The 24,577-nt window shown below is 39.9% G+C and overlaps 1 protein-coding gene across 10 annotated transcripts in view; it reads right to left on the bottom strand.

Annotated features, from left to right (window-relative positions):
- The window catches only part of CSTPP1 (centriolar satellite-associated tubulin polyglutamylase complex regulator 1), a 210,257-nt gene that overhangs the window by 116,816 nt on the left and 68,864 nt on the right, over positions 1–24,577 (bottom strand). For 7 of the 10 annotated variants that reach the window (XM_086341576.1, XM_086341568.1, XM_086341577.1 and 4 more), the window contains one exon: positions 4,293–4,423. The exons of the other annotated variants lie outside the window; for them this stretch is intronic. Coding sequence is in view for 3 of the 7 variants with exons in the window: in XM_086341568.1 (XP_086197694.1) it covers positions 4,293–4,423 (131 nt within the window). In the remaining 4 variants the exon portion in view is untranslated. The remainder of the gene's footprint in view (positions 1–4,292; positions 4,424–24,577) is intronic. 10 annotated transcript variants of the gene reach the window in all.

The raw sequence follows: 24,577 nt of genomic DNA, 5'->3' as shown, positions 1-24,577 counted from the left end.
CACTGACTCTTATACAGACTTCAGTGATCACTTACGCTGCATGGAGACTACTTCCAGGCTGCTCTGTTTCTTCTCCCAGAACTCGAGCTCCTTGAGGGCAAGCACTGTCATTTACTTATCTGTATTTCCAGCATCTTACACACCCTCCAGTAGAGAACACCTTTACATTAAAAACACAATACTGTCTCTAGTCAGTTTTCTCTGGCTTCTCTGGCATTCCTTGATCACACACTTTTAGGTGTGTGACCTAGACCAGTTATTTAAATTTCAAAAATCTCAGCTTCGTTTTCTGTGCAGAGGAGATAATGAAAGTATCTACTTAATACATAGGATTAAAAAGTGAGATAATCTACTTAATAAATATTAAATGTTATCATTATCAATATTTTTATTTCTGATACTATATTTTATATGTCTAGAAATTCCATTTAGGTCTTCCTAACATCTTTCATTTACCTCCTAGTCATATTCATGTTTTCCTTACATACTTGAGTACATCTGTACGACTTAACTGTTTAAAGGTCCTAGGCAGCTAGTCCCCCATCTCTGTCATTTCTGAGTCTGTGTTTCTACTGATTTGTTTTTTCTGCCCGTTATGCGTCATATCTTCCTGCTTCCTGTACGTTCTAGTTGGACGCCAGACTTCATGAATTTTACATTGCAGAGCACTGGATTTTGTTGAATTCCTTTAAGGAGTATTGAATTGTGTTTTCGTGTGCAGTCACTTGCAGATCAGCCTGATGCTTACTTCAGTGGCTGAGGACTCAATCCGATGCCCTGTGCAGTTTGAGGTTTCTCCACTCCAACTGGTAGAAGTGTGAACTAGCCCTGTGAACATGCCAGGAATCGTCTTGCCTACTGTTTTCCGGTCGGTCTTTTTCCAACCCACACATGTGCATAGTTTGTAGCCAAAGACTCGAATACCTCCTTGCATCTCTGGAGCTAAGTGAGCAACATACTCCTCTCTAGTACTTGGCCCTGCAAATGCTGGCCACCGCGGCCTCCCTAAACCCCAGCCCTCGTCTCCTCAACTCGTAAGACCCTCGTGATCTCCCTGAACTGTCACTTGGCAACTGCCTCTCAGAGACCACAGTTCCACATTGATTGTTGGTCCAGTTTCTGAAACAGTTGTTCCAGACATTTTGTCTGATTTTCTAGTTGTTTATAGCAGGAGGACACTTCCTTTAGCATCATTATTTTATTAAAGAAAACATATATATTCCTTGGTAAAAGCACAAAGCTCAAAACTAAATTCTCATAAACTGTGAAAATCAACTGTGGACAAAAGCTCTTTGAGCCAATATCCCTAAACAGAAGTAAAGATTTACTTCAGGGGAATTTCAGTCTTTGCCAGACGTGGAAAATTTAGATTAATCTTTCTGTATTGAAAGAAATACCAAAGTGAGAAGTCGAATTTTGAAGGCTCATTACATTTGAGTAGATCTTTTTGCTTCCCAGAGTCTAAAGTTGTCTAGATAGCAAGAGATTCACTACAGTTTTCATGAGGTTATTTGACTTCCAAACCTAGGGAGATGAGTGCCATTCGGGACTCAGTCATGCAGGAACGACACTGCAGCTCTGTGCTGCTAGAACCCGGGATGAAACTTTTCTTGCCAGAAGGGGTCAGAGCCTTACTTTTCTACAGGTGACTTCATTTTTAGATATGTTAGGCTGGAACTCTGCGCTTCTCTTGCTACCTCCCAGAAGAGTTAGTTTCCTCTCAATGATGCTAAAACATGTACATGATGTTCTAAGGAAGTCATCTGCAGGAGAACAATATAATAGCAGCTCCATTGAATAGGCGTCTGGTACTTGGCATTCTAATTGAAAAAATGGGGCTTAATAAATACTTTCCTTTGGAACCATGCCTCTGAGTGTTTTTGCTCATTCTGGATGAAAACTGGGGACTGACACATTCTGGGCAGAATGATGTTCTACAGTTTCCTAGAAGAAACTGAGAATATATTAAAACTATTTAACCAAAGACCTGAGGGTCACCTAGACATAAATGCTGTCTTCGGTGTTTAAGAAATCAGAGACTGATTAAGAAGCATGACAATAGATATCCAGCATAAAATCTAGGTCCTTTTGGTAGCACAGGAGAAATAAGGAGAATCTGGGGTTGCCTCTTTTCAGCAGCTGAATGAATCAATCATTACTTGATGCTGCTGCTGCTGCTAAGTCGCTTCAGTTGTGTCCGACTCTGTGCGACCCCATAGACGGCAGCCCACCAGGCTCCTCTGTCCCTGGGATTCTCTAGGGAAGGATACTGGAGTGGGTTGCCATTTCCTTCTCCAATGCATGAAAGCGAAAAGTGAAAGTGAAGTCACTCGGTCGTGTCCGACTCTTAGCAACCCCATGGACTGTAGCCCACCAGGCTCCTCCATCCATGGGGTTTTCCAGGCAAGAGTACTGGAGTGGGGTGCCATTTCCTTCTCCAAATTTCTGGTGGCTCAGGGGTAAGCTAATCTGCCTGCAATACAGGAGACTTGGGTTTGATCCCTGGGTCGAGAAGATCCCCTGGAGGAGGGAATGGCAACCACTCCAGTATTCTTGTCTGGAGAATCCCATGGACAGAGGAGCCTGGTGGGCTACAGTCTCTGGGGTCCCAAAGAGTTGGACACGACTGAAGCAACTGAGCATGCACACACACAAAAGATAAAGAAAAGGACACTGCGTATAGTCCACTGCTCCATAATCATGATCCATAATCATGAGAAGAATTAAGGATATCTGAGGACTGTTTTCCATAGTTATCTTCTTGTGCTATTTCACAGAAACCAACTCTAGCTATGCGCACCATTCTTCAATATAGTGAGTATTCAATATATATTTGCTGACTGGTTAAAGGACAGAGAAGGGATTAGGAAAGATAGGAAAGATGAAATAGTACAAAATTCACCGGTACACTCATAGCTCCCAGCTTATGTGGAGATCAATGAGATAGTGTTTCTGATCCAGTTCACTTAAAATCTCATTCACATTGATTTTTGCCTACTGTCATTTGTAAAGAAGACAATGCTATTCTCAGTACACTGGCACGAGAGTGTAACTTAGACGGATGATCTCTCGAGTTACATGTCAATAGCAGAAATAGAGGTCCCCTGGTGGCTTAGCCGGTAAAGCATCTGTCTATCAGTGCGGGAGACCTGGCTTCGATCCCTGGATCGGGAAGATTCCCTGGAGAAGGAAATGGCAACCCACTCCAGTACTCTTGCCTAGAAAATCCCATGGACGGAGGAGCCTGGTACAGGCTACTGTCCATGGGATCGCAAAGAGTACCAGTAGAAATAGAGTACCAGTAAATCTGAGTTCTATTTCCATCTTTGCTACTGTGAAATCATTTTGCAAGTTATACAATTTTGCACTTTATAAAATAGGCACAATAATATCTACCTTATCTATTTCTTAGGATAGTGAAATGATTTAATAAGAAAATAGGCAGAAAGATCTTTAAGTAAAAAAGTTTCAGTGTCTATATATAAAATAGCAATACCATCAATTAGATCAGGGTAGGAAATCTTGCAAATTCAATAAAAGCAGGGAGCATACCTATTCACTTACTATAACCCCAGAGCCAGGCACATGGCAAGTTTACCAGAAATACTTGTTGAATGAATGAGGAAATCATTTTGGCCTTCCTCTCTACTTTAAGTTACCATTCCTATAGAAACTGTCTTAAAGGCATTCAATACTTATTTGGAAAAGCACATAATATGAAAACAGGAATAAAAACAAGTCCTTGAAAACAGATGTGAACAGAGGTTTTGATATAGTCTAGGTCTGAAAAGTTTGGAGTAATTAAATCTATTTTAGTAGTCTAAATGTAAGAATGTAATCTAGTGTCATTTTTTAAGAAGAAGCTCTCACTAAGGGTCTTTCACACTTCACCTCAGCAAAGTAAGGTCTTAGTCAATATAAGGCATTTTCAATCAGCATTTTTCTTAATATTTTCCTTGGGTTATAATCAAAAAGATGCAGAACCAACATGCAAATTGATCTTAAGTTTAATTTGTTGTAAAATAGGAATTATAGTATCTACCAGAGAGAGATGCTGTGAAGATTAAATGAATTACTGCACATAAAGCTACACTTGGACCTTAACGAGTATCGTCAGTGATGGTGATAGTATTACTGATGGCAGTGTCTCTGATACAGACAGATAGCTCCTTAAAAGTAACGTGTTCCAAGAGCCTTGAAGCGCATGCACTAAAACAGTATTTATGCTGAGCAAGAAGAAAGAAGTTTAGAGGGAATAAAGGAAGGCTAGGAAAGAATTCGGGAAGACTTACCGCCATTTTTGCCTACAGTTCGGAAGCATCTCCAGAAGGCGCGTAGGAATGATGCCCTGTTGTGAGGGGTGGCTTGGATGAAGCTGAATTCCCGGAAAAGAATATGAGTTCCCTGACATACACTGTTAAAACTGCAAAGAGAAAAAGCAAGAAATCATCACTAGATGGATAGTTATAGAAGACTGGAATTAGAATAAAAAGTCAAGAATATATAGAACGACTGCCCAGAGAAAAATCTTTTCTCCAACAAAACTCTGTACTACAGATTAGACCAAGTTGCTGTATGAGGAATTCTCTTCACATAACTATATCTCTTTGGAAACTCTTGGAGTCCAATTCCTCTGAATGCCACCTCGTGTGTGTGTGTGTGTGTGTGTGTGTGTGTACACTCTAAGGAAGCTTTAATCAGTTGTTGGAACATCTCATATAGAGGGAAATCTTTGTCTTTAGCTCGATGATAAACTGGCACTCATATCCTCTTGGAGAATACTTCTCCTTCTACCCCATTTGAAATTACGTTTCCTTAATGACATTCTTTTTATCTTCTCTCTGGCCTCTATCTGGAGAAGGAAATGGCAATCCACTCCAGTATTCTTGCCTGGGAAATCCCATGGACAGAAGAGCCTGGCAGGTTACAGCCTATGGGGTTGCAAAGAGTGGGACACGACTGAGCGGCTAAACAATTGACCTATATTAGGTGCCTTAAGAACAACGTGGCTTATGGAAAACACAACTGGATTGTCTGTTCCAATTTGGGGGTAGCGTTGTATACCTCTCTGACAATCACCTTAGAGGAAAGTCCACATGCCAAAGATATAAAAGGTTCCAGACAGACACTAAAGGCAAATAAGGAAAACAAGGGTAGAAAGTGGCCCCTGAATGGGAGTAAGAAGCAAAGCCCCAGGGCCCGAGTGAGTCATTGTTTAAGCTGGGCTGGGGAAGGGGAAAAATACACTCCATTGCCTTCGGGTTCTTCTGCCAAAGAAATAAAGACTGCAGAGCCTGGCGTAATCTAAAAATGGAAAATCCACCAAAGAATAGGCAATTATCCAGTAATCATCACTACCAAAGACAGACTTCTGGTTCCAGAAAACTCCTAAAGTCCCTGACAAATAAATCATGAGTGGAAAACATGTTAATCTTTGTAGAGAAGCAGACATTAAACTGAAGAGGGCAAGCAATAGAGGGATAGTGGTAATTCCAAATGCCACTTTTCATTTGTTTATTTAAAGGGGGAAAATATTCTGAGTCTCCGAACTGAACAGGAAAAAAATGTCAGGAGCCATCTAATCCATTTTCCTTTTCCCTGACCAAGTTTAGAGGGAAGTGTCTAATCTGTCTTTAACATGGAGCATATTATCACTTGGGATAAAATTAGCCTCTTTCTGTTAATATTAACAACACTGTATGAAAAAGAAAATTACATGCCCTTCTTTCCCTATGGAAAACGAGCCTAGAAATCTTACTTCTAAGATACTATGAGGAAGTATGAGGACAACATCTGGCAAAGAATTAGAAGAGAGATTTTTAAAAAGCAATGAAAGTGTTAACCTAATTATGCAGTTTGCAGTGCTGTAGTCTTGAGTAAAGGAAAATGAAAAATAAAGCAAATGAGCTGTTACAGGTAAATGGAGTAGGCCACATTTCCAGCAAATGAAGTCTAGCAAATGATAACATTTGAGCCTAAATTTATGAAGCTACCAGCAAAGAATTAGTCCCAAAGTGTACTGCACGCCCCTCAAGGGAAACAAGCTGGTATCTAGGTCATGGTCTAGGGTAAAATGGAACTAATACTAGTGAAATTCTATTCTTCGTGCAGCTTTTAAAAAAATAGCTTTTTTAAAACTAGGGAGTAATTTACGCATTGAAGAATCTAGCTGAGCCTCATTTACAGATGAATACAAATATACACAAGAATTTATAAAATAGGAATTTTATACAACAGGGTAAGTCAGATAATATTGAATATAAAAAGATTTAGAATTGTGTTTACACTACCATCTTTAGATAACTCATACCAATAAAACTCACATTTAATTAAAAATAAAAATAAGCAGGAATTAGCGTGGCAGCTTATTAGTATGGAGATCATAATCACTACCTAAGGAGTTAATAGACAATCTTAACACAGCCAGTGAAATTCTTTTAGATAAGATGGCTGTAAAGAAAAAGTAGAAAACACAATTACTCCAAACTTCACTGTTTTTCTTCAACCTGAAATATCTTTTTCCTACCACCCCCACCTCTTAAATTCTATCCAATCTTCTAGGACCATCTCAAATACCATGTGTATGAAGTCTTTTCCTGATTCCACCACCACAGCCAATTCCCATCATATATCACTTACAACTCTCTTGATGATACTCACAATTTGCTGCCTTGTTTTAAAGTGACTGGATTTATTTTCTCTATTAGATTCTATACAGTAATCAATTCGTTTGTACTCATCTTTGTCTCCATTACATTACCTAACATGTAGTAGATACCGCTTAAGAAATATAAGAAAAAAACAGATGAATGATACCAGGAAGAAAGTATTAGGATTTATGTTTGTAGCCAGCCATACTAGTGATACTGAAAGTCAACATTCTATGATCTTTTTAAAAGTCCAGGACTTTGGTCTGATATTAGTGTTGTAATTCTGCAATACTAGCATTTTTTTTTGATTGGTATTTGCCTGGCATATTTTTTCCATGCTCTCTGGCATATTTTTTTCCATGCTCTTAATTTCAATCTTTTTGCTAATTTTAAAAAGGCAAATACTCTTCTGAGTAGTAAATAGTTGGATCTTGTTTTTTTACCACACAGAGTCGGACACAACTGAAGTGACTTAGCAGCAGCAGAGGGGAGAGGGGTAGAGGGAGGGGTAAAATAAATGGATAGGATTCAGACGTATAACTACAAGGTATAAAGTAAATAAGTTACAAGGATGCAATGTACAGCACAGGGAATATAGCCAATATTTTATAATAACTTTGTATGAAGTATACTCTATAAAAATATTGAATTATTATGCTGTACATCTGAAACATAATATTGTAGGTCACCTATACGTTAATAAAAATTAATAAATAAATAAAATTGGATCACAAATTTTGAAAAAAAAATGTCCTCAAGCTTACCTGTAAAACCAAACATAAAAGTTCCTAAAAATATCTTAAAAGGGCATGCAAAAGTATACCAGATGCCTGCCTCAAATGGAGTTCTCCAAAACCATTGTTTAAACTTCATTCAGTAAATTCTTTCATTTTCTGTAAGTTTTTAGTTTTATTCCCTTGAGATTTCATTTTTTTTCTACTCTGAAACAATTTCAAATTTACAGAAAAGTGACAAGAATAGCACAAGGGATTCCTGAATATCCCTCACCTTGATTACCTGGTTGTGAATATTTTACTACATTTGCTTTCACTACAACATTCTTCCTCTCTCAGTCTCTATCACACCCATACATACATGTATAAATATATATATATATATATATATATATATATATTTCACAACTATTCAAGAATAACTTGTGGACATGATGCTCCTTTACCCCTAAACACATTATGTATTTCCCCCAAAATAAGTAATTTTCTTATGTAACAATAGTACAATGAACAATACAATATCATTGATATAACACCTTATTTTATATAATAAAATTGATATAATACTTTGATCTAATCTACAGACCTTATTAAGTTTTCACCAACTGTTTCAATAATGTCTCCTTTACAGGAAAAGAGAATTCAAGACAAAACATTGCCTTCGGTTGTCATGACTTTTTAGTCTCCTTTAATTGGAAACAGTTCCTGGGTCTTTGTATTTCATGACACTGACATTTTAAGAGTACAGATTTTACTCCAGTTTGGGTTTGTCTAATGTTTCCTCACTATTAGGTTCAGGTTATACTCTTTTGGCAGGATTATCACGGAAGTGATGCTGAGTTTTCCTAGCGCATCATATCAAGAGGCACTTGCTGTGGATTAATCTAATTATGGTGATATTAACTTAGATTATTTAGGTAAAGCAGTGTCTGCCAGGTTCACCCACTGTAGAGCGGTGAACTCATCCTTTGTAATGAGTAAGTATCTTGTGGGAAATATACTGTTACTCTTCAAATCTTCATTTACGACTTTCAGCATCTAATGATAATCCTTGCCAGAAGCAATAAAAATTATGATGCTTTTGCCAAATGGTGATTTTCTACCTAATTACATCATTTCATCTACAAGTTTGTTTTCTATAATAAAGAATAGGTAGATGTATATGTTTTTATTTCCTATTCTTTCTTATGCTAAAGTTAGCATAATACAGGTGTTCTTTCGTCCAGTTCATAGGTGTATCTGATGATTTCTTTTTAAGATGTCATGAATAAAAAGTTCAGGAACTCTCTGGATCTTTGCAAATAATTTCTAATCCTAAAAGGTATAAATAAATTTATTAAAACGAAGTTGTCTGAGAAGAAATGTCTCAAATTGATTTTAACAAGAAAATAAGTGAATTAAATTTCAGTTTTACCATTTTATTTGCTTACTATTTAATTAATTCTAGAGTATCATATCAAAAAAATATAGCAGAAGCTGTTTAAAATTAATGACCTTTATAACCAGACATTTGTAAACATGTTAAATAGTTTTGATACAATTTCATTTTCTCATTTAATAACAAAGGTTGTTTACATAGAAAAAAGTCAACAGACTTCTATTAAGTGGTATCTGTTTTCTCCAGAAAAACTAAAGAAGTTCTAAGGATTCATTTATGATATAAATTTCACATAAATATCTTAATTTTGAATATTAAAAAGCAAAAGGTTAGAACTGATTTAAGTTACTTTGGTTAAGTAGTCAGTCACTGAAGGACTGTCAAAGAAAGAATTAAATATAAATGTAATCATAGTAGATTTATATACATAGCCATTCACATTCTATATAGAGAAATAGCAAAGCGCAAAAGGACCAAATTAAAATATTCCAGCTCATGTTCAATGTGCCAAGAGGCAAAAGTTCAAAGCTCCTATAATACTTCATATCTTCCAGATACTCTTTGCTCTTCCTCAAAATGAAAACAGCCAATGAATCTTGACCTACACAGTTAAATTGGATTGCAACAGTTCCTTCTTCTTAGGCCAGTCACTTATCTCCTTTTTTTCTCTCTAAAATCAGGCTAGCTCATTAGAGTATATGATCTTCTTTTAGAATTGGAACTGCCTTTTGCCGTTTCAAGATGAGTTTTATTTGCAAGAAATCCTAAACAGATTTATCAAAGAAGCAATCTATGAGAACAGACCACACCCCATTATGCAGAACAAACTGGCCACACCAAGGTGATAAATATACAGGGTGTAGACCAAGCTCTGAAAAATAAATAAGATCAGAGATCCAACATACTTTAGAAAGAATCATGGTTTAAAGTAGCCCTTTACTGTTTCTGGAAGCAGAAGGAAAAAAGATATTCCCTATAGAGGGAATAGAAAAGAAACCTTTTGTGGCCTATTTCCCACTATCGAATTGGCAAGACTAACAGACTGGAGTTTTGTTCTGCAAAAAGTCGCCAAACCCTAAAGATATATTCCCGTGGCATGATTTGGTCCCCTGAACTAACTATGCCTGTATTTGTTCTTTCCCGCCTTATGAAATTCAGATGAAGCCTAAAGCCCTTAAATGTTTTCTTTCCATTGCTTTTCTGCTATAGAGTTCTGCAGGGCCAACTTGATGAGAGAAGTCAGTGAAGCATGTCAGCTTGGCCTATGTTGCAGCTTAGACAACACACTTGAGCAGAAGTTGTCTCATACCAGTTTCTTTCTCATAGTGCTACAAAGGAATTTCTGCACAAAAGTTTACTGCGGAATTTCTAAACCTTCTAACTCTCCCGGGCTGTTATAATCTATTGTTCAATATACAATGTACTCACAACAGGAAACAAATCAATGAACAATTCGATTCTGTGTCCACAGGGAAATCCGACCAAGTCTTTACTGTCTTTACTGTACAGTACGTGTGGAATAGGTTCTGCCCAGTTCATGCATCAGGTGAGCTGGCTGCAGGGTCTCTTCTCTGTTGGGCAGGAAGATGTGAGTGTCAGCAGTATAGAAAATGGACATCTGCCGTGCTGCAGGCGGGTATCCACCATCCTCTTCATCTTCTCATTCTCAGCTAAATTAGGAGTAGAGTATCTGAGATCACTGGCTTCCAAACAAACAAATGAAAAAATCTCCAATTGACGAAAAAATTCAACAGGGACTAATTGATCTTCAGTCACTGACTAGGGACAGGTGAACCAACCTGTGAGACCCAAGCTGCCCTTGTGGTGGATGAGAGCAGTAATCTCTGCAAGAGCGGAACCACTGAACCGGAAGCTTATCAGTTCACTCTGAAGACAGCACTGGCATTTCATACCAGGATTCTTTTTTTTTCCCTGCCTGACTGCATAATCCTCAGTAGCAGAGTTAGTTTTCAGATCATGATATCAGTGAGATCACATCGAACTGCATTATGAAGAGAAAAACTCATGAGACGGCCTCGTAGGCCCCGAGAGCTGTGAAAAGTTTTGCAATGGGAGGCATAAGTAGTGTCGAGTTTTCTTTCCTCAGTTACTTCATCAAGTGCTCTTCTGTCACCAAACTGCAGAAAGAATCTACTTCAAGCCATGGATTGTGCCACCCTGGGCATCTGATGCCAAGGGGAAAGGAGAGTGTTTGTACATAGGGTGATCACTGAGCAAATTCTCACATGCTGCTTCTCTGAAAGTAAACTGCCCTCCACTGGATCTTTGTTTCTAATTCAGTAAGGACCCCCTGCCAGAGTTAAAAAAAAAGTTTCAAACTCCCTTTTCAAGTATTCCAACTTCAAAACTTATTGCTGAAGGCCTGGTATGCTACAGTAAACTCCCAACTGCATATAAACTCCTTACCCACTTGCATTAATGGAGAAGTAAGATGATTCATTAACATCTGTTACTGTCTGTAGTTGTAAGTGTTAAGGAACATTACTTTTAAAAATGGTTGTTTACTTCATGCCAGTAGAAACAGGCAAATACATGTAACTCAGGACGGGAAATCAATGCACAGAGCACCAGGAGACAATTACTAAATACATACTCTTTATGGCATGTTAGAAATTTAAATTATAAAAAGACAATGTAGCAATTTAGAAAATGCTTTTCTTTTTTTTTATTTTTAAACTTTACATAATTGTATTGGTTTTGCCAAATATCAAAATGAATCTGCCACAGGTATACATGTGTTCCCCATCCTGAACCCTCCTCCCTCCTCCCTCCCCATACCATCCCTCTGGGTCGTCCCAGTGCTCTAGCCCCAAGCATCCAGTATCGTGCATCGAACCTGGACTGGCATCTCGTTTCATACATGATATTTTACATGTTTCAATGCCATTCTCCCAAATCTTCCCACCCTCTCCCTCTCCCACAGAGTCCATAAGACTGTTCTATACATCAGTGTCTCTTTTGCTGTCTCGTACACAGGGTTATTATTACCATCTTTCTAAATTCCATATATATGCGTTAGTATACTGTATTGGTGTTTTTCCTTCTGGCTTACTTCACTCTGTATAATAGGCTCCAGTTTCATCCACCTCATTAGAACTGATTCAAATGTATTCTTTTTAATGGCTGAGTAATACTCCATTGTGTATATGTACCACTCCTTTCTTATCCATTCATCTGCTGATGGACATCTAGGTTGCTTCCATGTCCTGGCTATTATAAACAGTGCTGCAATGAACATTGGGGTACACGTGTCTCTTTCCCTTCTGGTTTCCTCAGTGTGTATGCCCAGCAGTGGGATTGCTGGATCATAAGGCAGTTCTATTTCCAGTTTTTTAAGGAATCTCCACACTGTTCTCCATAGTGGCTGTACTAGTTTGCATTCCCACCAACAGTGTAAGAGGGTTCCCTTTTCTCCACACCCTCTCCAGCATTTATTATTTGTAGACTTTTGGATTGCAGCCATTCTGACTGGTGTGAAATGGTACCTCATAGTGGTTTTGATTTGCATTTCTCTGATAATGAGTGATGTTGAGCATCTTTTCATGTGTTTGTTAGCCATCTGTATGTCTTCTTTGGAGAAATGTCTATTTAGTTCTTTGGCCCATTTTTTGATTGGGTCATTTATTTTTCTGGAGTTGAGCTGTAGGAGTTGCTTGTATATTTTTGAGATTAGTTGTTTGTCAGTTGCTTCATTTGCTATTATTTTCTCCCATTCTGAAGGCTGTCTTTTCACCTTGCTAATAGTTTCCTTTGATGTGCAGAAGCTTTTAAGGTTAATTAGGTCCCATTTGTTTATTTTTGCTTTTATTTCCAATATTCTGGGAGGTGGGTCATAGAGGATCCTGCTGTGATGTATGTCAGAGAGTGTTTTGCCTATGTTCTCCTCTAGGAGTTTTATAGTTTCTGGTCTTACGTTGAGATCTTTAATCCATTTTGAGTTTATTTTTGTATATGGTGTTAGAAAGTGTTCTAGTTTCATTCTTTTACAAGTGGTTGACCAGATTTCCCAGCACCACTTGTTAAAGAGATTGTCTTTAATCCATTGTATATTCTTGCCTCCTTTGTCAAAGATAAGGTGTCCGTATGTGTGTGGATTTATCTCTGGGCTTTCTATTTTGTTCCATTGATCTATATTTCTGTCGTAAAGACATTTTTTAACAAGAGTTACCATAGATCTCTAGTTTTCTTTATTGCTACTTGGTCTCTAAATAGAGTTCTTGATAACAGAACTTCCAGGAGCTTGTCTAACTTCACTTGAAATTCAGAGTAATTTTGTTTTGATGATTTCTCTGGGGAAACGTCTCCTACCCGTAGAGGACAATTTTCTGGACGAAGCATGCTCCTCTTTAGAAAGCGGCAGTATTTCTGTTGTGTCTTACCTCGTGCTACATGTTGTATCTCACATACTTTCTTATGTGGTCGCTAAACCTGTTATCTGTTGTTTCTTTCTCTTTGGCTCTATCTTTAAGCCTCTGTATCTCTTTTATCAACAGGCTCATCCCATCTGTACTACTTTTTTTGCTCAATCATGTGTGACTCTTGGCGACCCCGTGGACTACAGCCCACCAGGCTCCTCCATCCATGGGATTCTCCAGAAGACTGGAGTAGGGTGCCATTCCCTTCTCCAGGGGATCTTCCCGACCCAGGTCTCCTGCATTGCAGGCAGATTCTTTACCATCTAAGTCGCCAGGGGAAGCCCTTTTTTCTGCTACTGAAGTTAAATTTAGTGCCTCAGGTAGGGCTCTCCTCAGTCACCCTCAACACATCCTGCCATCCCCTTCTCACAGTGACTCTCTACCTCCGGACCTCAAAACAGCTTTCATCTGTTTTACTGCCAGATCGCAAATCATATTCTCATTTAATTTCTTGTCAGTTTTCTTCTTTAGCCTTTTCAACTCAATACTAACTTCCCTTTCAGGTTTTCTCCACCCGTTGCAAGTCTGAGCTTTGAATCAATACAACAATAGATGACATTTTAAGGAATATTCTATTTCCTGCCTACCACGATAAGGTTTTTTTCTTTATCATCTCTTTATTCTCATTAAGATCTGAAGACCCAACACTACTTTTATGGGTCCCTTAAATGTTAAAAATACTTTCCTCCACCCCATTCAACAGCTGGAGGCATTACATTTATCAGCTCTCTCGGTTCAAAGCCAGCAAGTAATTCTCAAACCATCATCTTTTGTTCTTGTTCAAGATGATATGAATTAAGCTGGGAAAAAAAAAAGCTTCATACAAATGCTTTAGTCACAGGACAAAGTCTTCTTGGATTTGATCATACCAAAATGAAAATAAAGTTGAAGGGGAGTTGTGGTGCAGGGTTTGCTCTGTTGGAATCATGTACATCAGACTTGCAGCTGCTGATTCCATTTTCTTTGGGCTTATCATCTCGTCTCATCATGTCTTGTGCTACATTACTACCACTATTTCCAGAGTTATCTCCTTTGTGTTATTTCTTGTTTTATCTCCAAAGTTGGTCTTACTTTTTAGAAAATAAAGTGTCTTTTGGTATGTATACTTATCTTTAAAAGCTGCTAGTTGACTCATTTATACTTTTAAAATACTCATTTTCCTGACTTTAGGTAAAAGTTATTTTGTGTTCTTTCACCTTTCCAAATTCAAGTCCATTCTTTTTAAATTTTTTGCATTAGCTGGGAACTCCTAAAATGAGAGAGCTCTAGGCATACATGATTAAAGCAGTCTTAATGATTCAGTGGTCTATGATGGAAAGAAGTCTGTTTCTTCCTGATACCTTTATAAATATCCCTTCAAATTTTCTTATTAACTTATCAGATTCCAATATCACTTTGATTTACTTTATTTCCAACAGAGAATTTTATTTCTAAAGATACATGAGGAAAGAACTCGAGATAGTAGGTTGGGTCTTACACAAAGCTTTGTAAACACATGAGAATCTAATGTGTCATTTAGTTAAAAACCTCAGAGAAAAGGGTACCACAAAGTCTCTGATGATCCTGGGAGAGTTACTTTAGGAAATCTTAAAGGAAGAACGTAAAAATTTAGCTGGTAAAGACTCCGCCTGCAATGTGGGAGACCTGGGTTCAGTCCCTGGGCTGGGAAGATCCCCTGGAGAAGGGAAAGGCTCCCCACTCCAGTGTTCTGGCCTGGAGAATCCCATGGACTGTATAGTGCATGGGTTTGCAAAGAGTCAGACACGACTGAGCGACTTTCACTTTCATTTTCCCGTTCCCCAGACACCTGTTTGTCAGGCTCAGTCTTGAATTCATTCTCATTAAACTTTCTCTGTGATACAAACCTTCTTAATGTTGATTTATTTTAGAACACTACCATTCTCTAATTCTTTACTTGGTGTCATTTAACCAGTTACCAATCTTCTAAAACACAAAGGACATTTTCAATATTTTTTTGTGATTGAAAATCACAAAGCAGTTATAGATGACAGAACTTAATGGACATCTATACTGAAACTCACTTTTCCTGCCAAACCTTTAAAGATTCATTTAAGTATGAAATTCTTTTTCTTTTTTTGAAAAAGAGGGATACAAACAATACCTTGAACATAAACTTGTACCTTAGGAAGTACGATATTGGCAGAATTACTATATATTCCAGCAATTTCACTTCCAGCTTTATTGTCAAAAAAAAAAAAAGAAAGAAAGCAGTACTCGGATATTTGTACACCTGTGTTCACGGCAGTATTATTCACAATAGCCAAAAAGTGGAAGTAACCCGAGGGTCCATCGACTAGTGAGTGGATAAACAAAATGTGGTACTGGCATACAATGAAACACTATTTAGCCTCAAAAGGGAAGGAGATTCTGATACAAGCTGCAACGGGGATGAACCTTGAGGACAGTAAGCTAAATAAAGTAAGCCAGTCACAAGAAGACAGCTATTGTACGACTCTACTTACATGCAGTACCTTTTGTTATTTAGTTGCTAAGCCTGCCTGATTCTTTTGTGACCCCAGGCACTGTAGCTTTCCGGGCTCCTTTGTTCATGAGGTTTTCCAGGTAAGGATACTGGAGTGGGTTGCCATTTCCTTCCCCAGGGATGCAGTATCTAGAGCAGTCATATTCATAGAGCTAGAAAGCAGAATGGTGGTTATCAGGGAACAGGGGAGGAGGAAATGGGGAATTAGTGTTCAATGGCTAGAGTTTCAGTTTGGGAAGGTGAAAAAGTTCTGGAGATGGATGGCGGTGATGGCTGCAAAATAATGTGAATGTACTTAATGTCACAGAAATGTAGACTTAGAATTGTTACAATGGGAAATGTTAGTAATATGTATTTTACCACAATAAAAGTAAAGGAATGAAGATACTGGTTAAGATGATAATAATAATGTAACACAAAAGCCCAGTATGTGTATTTATAGAACTGCTTGATGGAATGAGAAATTTAGTTATAACTAAAACATTTTTAGAGTGGTTCTGAAGTAAGAATGACTACAGCTTTGTTACTGAAAGTGTGGACCGAGGATGGCGGCATCGGTGTTACACAGAAGCCCCTAAGAAATCAGAATCTCAGACCCCATACCAGACCTACTGAATCCCATTCCTCATTTTAACAAGATGCCCAGGTGATTCACACACACGTTGAAGTGTGAGAAGCACTAGTCTGGGGCACCGGAGAAGGCAATGGCACCCCACTCCAGTGCTCTTGCCTGGAGAATCCCAGGGACGGGGGAGCCTGGTGGGCTGCCGTCTCTGGGGTCGCACAGAGTCGGACACGACCGAAGCGACTCAGCAGCAGCACCAGCAGTCTGGAGCACACCGTATTGCACCTTACCACTTTTTAGTTGTGTGACTCTGGCCCAGGTACTTAACCACTCTTTGCCTCAATTATTTTTTTATCTGTAAAATGGTGACAATAGGAATGCTTACCATATAAGGTTGCCAAAGATTAAATGTGACAATAATGCCTGTTGTATAATGCTTGTCACATTCAGGGAACACTAGCTATTATTATTACTTTGCTGTGCTGTGCTCAGTTGCTCAGTTGTGTCTGACTCGTTGAGACCCGTGGACTGCAGCCCCCCAGGTACCTATGTCCATGGGGATTCTCCAAGCAAGAATACTGGAGTGGGTTGCCATGCCCCCCTCCAGGGGATCTTCCCAACTCAGGGATGGAACCCAGGTCTCCTGCATTTTAGGTGGATTCTTTATCATCTGACTCACCAAGGAAGCTCATTACTGTTACTTTGCTTTATAGAAAATCTGTGAAAGTAGATTTCAGGGTCTTTTCTAAAAATAGTAAATTTAGGAAGTCAGTATTTTCCAGAGGATACGAATGGTGCCTGGCTTTTAAGAGGTAATAGTGAAAAAAAAGATATATGGGAGATAATAGTTTTGGCAAAGCACAAAGGGATGGAAGTGACTTTCTTCAAGAAGACCTAATATAGTTGAGGGAAGGTGTCAAATTTGTTCACAGTGGGGGAAATTTTTCTTGTTACAGTATGTGAGGACCAGACAAATAATATTTACAAAATATAAATGGAATGGAAGTAGCTTTTAAAGACAGTATTTGAAAAATATTTTAGGGGCTCAATGGTATGCTTTTCACATGTTGGAAATCCCCCTGAGGGATATAATCTTTCTGCTGACATATCACAAATATATTTGACTTCTGTGATAAAGGACCAGTATCTGGCCAAGGAGCAAGCTGGAAGAGGGAGGAATATTCACAAGGTGGGGAGACAAAAACGACAGTCACGCAGGCCCCGTAAACGGCTAGCACCTGGGCCACGATTCCCAGAAGACGTCGTTGAGTTCCTAACCTACTTTCTCTGGCTGGAGATCTTTCCTTGTCCCAGAAAAGACTTTTGGAGACAGAGAGGATTAAAAAAAATAATAGTTAAGAAGTGAGGTTGCTGGGCTTGCACTTTCCTAGCCGGAATCCCTTTATCTTTCCTGAGAACCCCCCAGATCTGTTTTATTCTAGGTCAGTAATTTAACACTCTCAGCTCTCAATTCAAAGCCAGTAATGACCTTGCTGTGCTGAATTATTAGCCTAGGATATAGAAAGAGAGAGAGAGGGAAGGAGAGGGGGAAAAAAGAAACCCTAAAAACAACAGAAGCCTTTTGATCAGAGCACCAAACTGCAGTTCGCTGTAACTCAAGCTGCCCATTCTTATATGGCAAGAATTAAGGACTCCCCCTGCCAGGCCAGACCCTATTAAAAGACAATAGCTGTTTGAAAAGGGTAAGCAAGTTGATATGGATATAATAGGCCACATATGGGGGCCCTTTTCTACTCTGAAATAAAGCTCCTTCTTAAGAGTTGTGAGCTGGGAAATCCAGTATTCAGTAAGGCAGGAGGAGGATATAGAATAGAAGAGAGTGGGTAGCCATGCAGAAATGCTTGAAGGTGCTTCAGGGAAAGCGGGGAGGGCTTTGGGGAGCCTGCAGAGACGCGCATCAATCACTGAGTAGAGGCTTTCAGAATGGCCAGGTGCTCTGAGGTCCCCCCGAGGTTTTTAGGACCAGTGATGACAGGATTTGGCCGGAACTAATATAGTGGTTAGTTTCTCTAATGGGTTAACAACGACAACAAAAAACAAGCAGCGAACTTACTAGCTCTCGCCAGGAATGATGCAGCTGACGAAGAGTAACCTTTTCTGTCTTGTTTTAAACAACCTCTCATGTCAACATCCTAAATTCCTGATTAGTACCATTGAGTGTCACTAAATGTTCTTGTTCTCTCTAGGATGATATATTAAAAAAAAAAAAAAAAAAAGGAAAAAGCCCTGCAAAACAAAGACAGTAAACTCCAATTGCCTCTTGCCTACAAACTACACACTTCCTCTGTGCAGAGAGGTAACCACAGGACATGGGACTTCTCACTCTATTAGCTAATCCATCTTTGCTTGTCTAGCGCCAAAACACTCTGCCCATTAATGGATGATGCTTTTCCAGGATCTTAAATCCACAACAGAATTTTCCAACCACTGTTTCAGCTATCTCTAAGATCTTGTTAGTATGTTACAAAACAAGGAAGGATTTAAGAGTGATTCAAGTTATTTAAACACATTAATCTAGTTGTTTATGACTAAATTCTGAATTCCCAAATTCCTAAGCAGAAATATCAGAAAGGTATTTTCCTTTCCTCCACCACCCTTTGCTAATTGCCAAATGAACAGCTCTCCAGTTCCCATCCACTGCAATTAATGGGCTAGCCTGATGGAATTTACAAGCAAAGAAAAAACACAAGGGCTCTCTAACACTTGCTTGTTTCACTGAGCGGTCAATGGGGCACAAAACTGATCTTTTGCAAATTAAAGGGTTTTGCTGATTAAAGAGAAAATCTGGATTCCTAAGAAAAAAAATTCTGCCTCACCACTAGGCTTAAGACTCCAAAACAAACAGATGATTTTTACAAAAAGTTATTAGAGATAATTGTTTCCATAAAATATCACAATTCTAAACTACTCTCCATTACGTAGACTCATTTCAGATGGGGTCATCATGTAAGAAGGGAGGGACGAGCAATGGAGAGCTATGAAAAGAGTAATGGGGAACATCAAACACCACACTCATTCCCTAACTCATGCCTAAGCATATGGTGACCATATTTTCAGAAGTTCAAATTGGGACACGGAGTCTAAAAAAGTTTTTTATTTGGTGTGTGGGCCACTTCCAGGTGTGAGAAACGGTCTAAAGATTTTACATATAGATACAGGTGTAATGGCTATGTTTACATGCCATGCTAATTGATAAAAATTAAATGTCATATCATTTGATAAATCTTTATTTTTTTTAAAGATTTGTTTGTTTTTGGTTGCACTGGGTCTTCGCTGCTCTGTGAGCAGGCTTTTTCTAGTTGCGGCAAGGGAGGGGGGCTTCTCTTGGTTGCAGTGCGCGGCTTTCTCGTTGCAGAGGACAGGCTCTAGTCATTCGCGCTTCAGTAGCTGTGGTGCATGGGCTTAGCTGCTTCATGGCATGGGGGCTCTTCCCGAACCAGGAATCACACCCATGTCCCCTGCATTGGTGTGTGAATTATTAACCACTAGACTACCGGGGAAACCCAAATCTTTATTTGTTTATTTATTTGGCTGCATCAGCTCTCAGTTGCAGCATGCAGGATCTTTAGCTGTGGCATGTTAACTCTTACTTGCAACACATGAGTCCCTGACCAAGGACTGAACCTGGACCCCCTGCATTGGGAGGGAGTGTGTGGAGTCTTAGCCACTGGACCACCAGGGAAGTACTGATAAATATTAAAAGACATACAGCCTATATAATCTGAAAAATAATATTTTACACAGAACAGCATGGATAGTATAATACCATTGATACAAAACTACATGTCTATGGGTGTATATGCAAGTAGACAAGATGTTTGAAAGAAAAGAGAAAATGAAGGCAAGGAAAAAATTGAAGAAAATTTCTCAGAACTGAAAGACATGAGTTCCCAGATTGAAAGGATCCTTAAAAGCCCAGCGCGATGAACGGCTACAGACGCATGCCAAGGTTCATCACTGTAAAGATGCAGACTCTGCCTTTGTTGGGAGTGTGGCAAGATCACTCTGTAGCAGAATGGATGACAGGAGACACTGGTGCAGCTGTCTTTGGAAAATAGAACCTGCCAGTTTCCCTCTGGCCACAACAATTTTACATTCTTCCCAACTGCTCTCTGAAACCCCTAAAGTCTAATTCCATTTCAGCGTCGACCCAAAAGTCTAGGATCTTGTCGTATAAATCAAAACCAGGTCCAGATGAAATTCCTTCAGTACAATTTCTTGGGTATGGCTCCTTGAGTCTGGTTCTTCATCTAAACACCTGTACACCAAGGAGATGAGTTATTAATACATGCTCCCCTACATCTAGTATGTACAATGACGGTACAGGCATAGGATAACCACAACAGACTTCTATTCAAAAACAGGGAGGACAGGATGTAGTCATTGGTCCGTTGCAGCTCTGAAATCCATCCAGGCACAGGTCTTATTTCCTTGATTTGGGCCCAATCCTTCTTCCCGGTAATGATGTTCTGTGGCCTTTGACTCTGTGCTCTGAGCTTTTGGTTCCATCTTCTGAATCCTACTTTCATCTCCATGAAACATTGCTTCAGTTTGTAGCTGAGTAGCTTTCTTGGCTTACTTCCTGTCCGTTGAAGTCTAGGGGTCCAAAGGTAACTTTTTTATTTTGTATTATCTCTATCTTCTTGAGTCCAAACTGGTGGCACTTCCACCAATACAATTCTCTTAAAAACATGGGTTTTTCTATTACCTTAATTGGAGTTTACTTCATCAGACCAAAGCTATACACCCAAATCTCCCTGAAGCAGGCCCTATTTGGGTTTTCTTATGAGGTCTTCTGAAACAGTCTAAGAGGCTCCACCTTGAAATCTGAGGCTTTAACAAACAGTACCTCTTTACTCTAAGACCACATTTTTCTGACAGCACTCTGGATTTGATCTTTGCCCTGAGGCACTTTCTTACTTTGAATACTTTTTGCTGGTTGGAAACACTACCCATGCTCTCTGTATTTCCTCTAAATTCTACTTGAAAACAAAATAGTTCATTTCTTTAGCTCATCTCTCTCACATTTTACTGTGAAAGTGAAAGTCACTCAGTCGTGTCCGACTCTGTGACCCCATGGACTATACAGTCCATGGAGTTCTCCAGGCCAGAATACTAGAGTGGGTAGCCTTTCCCATACTCAGGGGATCTTCCCAACCCAGGGATCAAACCCAGGTCTCCCTCACTGCAGGTGGATTCTTGACTAGCTGAGCTACAAGGGAAGCCCAAGAATACTGGAGTGGGTAGCCTATCCCTTCTCCAGGGGGTCTTCCCAACCCAGGAATCAAACTGGGGTCTCCTGCATTGCAGGAGGATTCTTTACCAACTGAGCTATCAGGGAAGCCCACACGTTTTACTGTAGGCAGCTAGGAAAAGACAGACAGGCGGCCCAGAAATCTCTATAGCTAGCCCACTGTGTTCACCAGGTACATTTCCTATTTTTTTCACATTACCAACGGTGACAGTACGCCAAACTTCCTGTCTCTGTACAACAAGGGTCTTTCCCCTCCGCCAACATTTCCTTGGCTGTGCCTGGTCATAGCTGATCTTTGCTGCAGCATGTAGGATCTTTTAGTTACAGCATGTGGGATCTAGATCCCTGACCAGGGGTGGAACCCAGGCCCCCTGCATTGACTGAGAGCATGGAGTCTTAGCCACAGGACCACCAGGAAAGTCCCATCTCCAGCTTCCAAAAACATTTTTCCTACCTTTTTTTCAGCCTTCATGGATAATCTCCTATCCATGAAGGAGACTTCCACTAACTTCTTCTCAAGGTCCTCCTGATTTCTTGCCCACTGCCTGGTCTCCAGGCCAATGGTGCATGTTTTAGGTTACTGAGCTTCCTCATTCCTAGGAACAAATGCTGTTCCAGACTTCTATGGCTGCTTAACAAACCACACCAAAGTTGGTGGCATAAAAAATAAAAATGCTGTTATGCTCATGGATTCAGTAGGTTCAGGAATTATACAGAGTACAGCAGAGATGCCCAGTCTTTACTCCACGATGCCTGGAACCTAAACTGGGAAGGCCTGAGTGGCTGGGGTCAATGTAAAGGGCTGGGGACAGAATCCGCTGGAGGCTTCTTCACTCTCAGGTTGGGCACCTGGACTGGGACGACCTGAAGACCAGGCTCGTGGCTTGGCTTCTTACAGCACGGCGGCTGGTCAGTAAGAGGGGTCCTGAGGGGCAATGGCTGAAGCCTGAGGTCCTACAGAATCTACACAGCCTTTTGTGACCTAGCCCTGGGAAGTCACAAAGCCTTTCTTCTATCATATTCGTATTCAAGCAGAGGGCACACAGACCCCACTTCTCCAAGGCAGGAATATCAAAGAATGTGGGATCCTTTTTTAAGACCACTATACCAAAAATAAAGATGAAAGAAGATAGGGAATCTGAAGGGTACTGGTGAAAGTCCAGAGATCCCTGACAGCAGCTATATACGACACAGAGAGATCAAGTCATAAAGACAGAGCGGAAGACAAGATTCTGGAGGAGACTTCTTTAAGGAGCTAGAAAAGAGAGAATACATACATACAAATATTCATGCATTTGCTTCCGTCAGAGTCCTGGCAGTGAACAGACAATGCATTGAAAGAGGATAGCTGAGGAATGTGTTTTAGAAAAAGGGTATTTACAAAGGGGTGGACAGGGCTGAGGGAGACTGGATTACCTAAGGGCTAGTTAGGACCTGTGTTTGCCCCTAGGCCTGGAGAGGCAGGTGGAGGGAAAGCTTCCCGGAACCCAGAAAGAGTAGGGACCATTCAACTTGAGCTGTGACCGTCAGTAGAGGAAAAGAGCCAACCTAGCCCACAGCAGACTGGTAGAAAGAGAAACAAATGGACATATACCCCCATCTCACTCTCTCCCCTCCTGCCCTTCAATCTCCCGCCAGTACCTCCCACTGGCTTTAATCCAAATGGAAGCCACAGGGCAAGGGAGTCTATGGATTCAAATCCATACAGATCAGTCCTCCAGAGCAGAGAAAAGTGGAGACTGGATCTGGAGGGGCAAGTGGAACAACACAGCACTCAGGGAAATTTATGCAGCTGGATAGAGTTTGGTTCAGTTAGTGATAAATCTATAGGAAATTAACCAAACAAGAAAAAAAAGTAGCAGGGGAAATCCTAGGGGTAAGAAGGTTATACAACATAGTTCAGGGGTTGATAGTGTTTATATAATTATAAAATATAAACACTGAATAATAACAAAAATCTGGACATAAGTATATTGGGAGATTGGGGGGGCAGTAAGTAAAGGTACATATGTGTGGTAAAGGAAATAATATCTTAAGAGTGGGAAGTCAATAGGGAATGCCTGAATTTGAAAAAAATCAAGAAGTAGCAACATAAGCTAGTAATTTAGAGATCTGGAAATAAACGCCAAATAAATCACTCTGAGTTGAAAGTGGTTATCTTTGAGGAATGGGAAACTGAACTGAGAGTTGGCAGAATTTTATTTTTTACAATTCTTATAGAACTATTTCATTCTTTAAACCTAATGCATGTATAACTTTGATTTTTAAAAAATAAATAAATTAGGAAAAGAATACTCAGCTTAGAGGGCTACCTGTTCTGTGACACCTTCTGTGACTCTTCCAGTTTAATTAAGATGTCTGTCCTCTGGACAGTCTTATTCTTACACCTTAAACCTCTAGTTAGCTCAAATCACAAGTAATTTAACCACTGGCTTTTTTGTGAGTCCTCTCAAAGTAGAGACCATGCCTTGTTAATCACTGGTTCTCCAGCACCTGTGATAAACCAAGGCATCAGTCAGTTCAGTCAGTTCAGTCACTCAGTCGTGTCCGACTCTTTGCGACCCCATGAACCGCAGCACGCCAGGCCTCCCTGTCCATCACCAACTCCCAGAGTTCACCCAAACCCATGTCCCAAATTGAGTCGGTGATGCCATCCATCCATCTCATCCTCTGTCGTCCCCTTCTCCTCCTGTCCTCAATCGTTCCCACCATCAGGGTCTTTTTCAAATGAGTTAGCTCTTCCCAACAGGTGGCCAAAGTATTGGAGTTTCAGCTTCAGCATCAGTCCTTCCAAAGAACACCCAGGGCTGATCTCCTTTCAGATGGACTGGTTGGATCTCCTTGCAGTCCAAGGGACTCTCAAGAGTCTTCTCCAACATCGCAGTTCAAAAGCATCAATTCTTCGGTACTCAGCTTTCTACACAGTCCAACTTTCACATCCATACATGACCACTGGAAAAACCATAGCCTTGACTAGACGGACCTTTGTTGACAAAGCAAGGTCTCTGCTTTTCAATATGCTGTCTAGGTTGGTCA

The sequence above is a fragment of the Bos grunniens genome, chromosome 15 (assembly GCF_055505025.1).
Source record: "Bos grunniens cultivar Pamir isolate PY7600 chromosome 15, Bosgru_T2T1.0, whole genome shotgun sequence".
NCBI classification, from domain to species: domain Eukaryota; kingdom Metazoa; phylum Chordata; class Mammalia; order Artiodactyla; family Bovidae; genus Bos; species Bos grunniens.
This window is presented reverse-complemented; position numbering and strand designations above follow the sequence as displayed.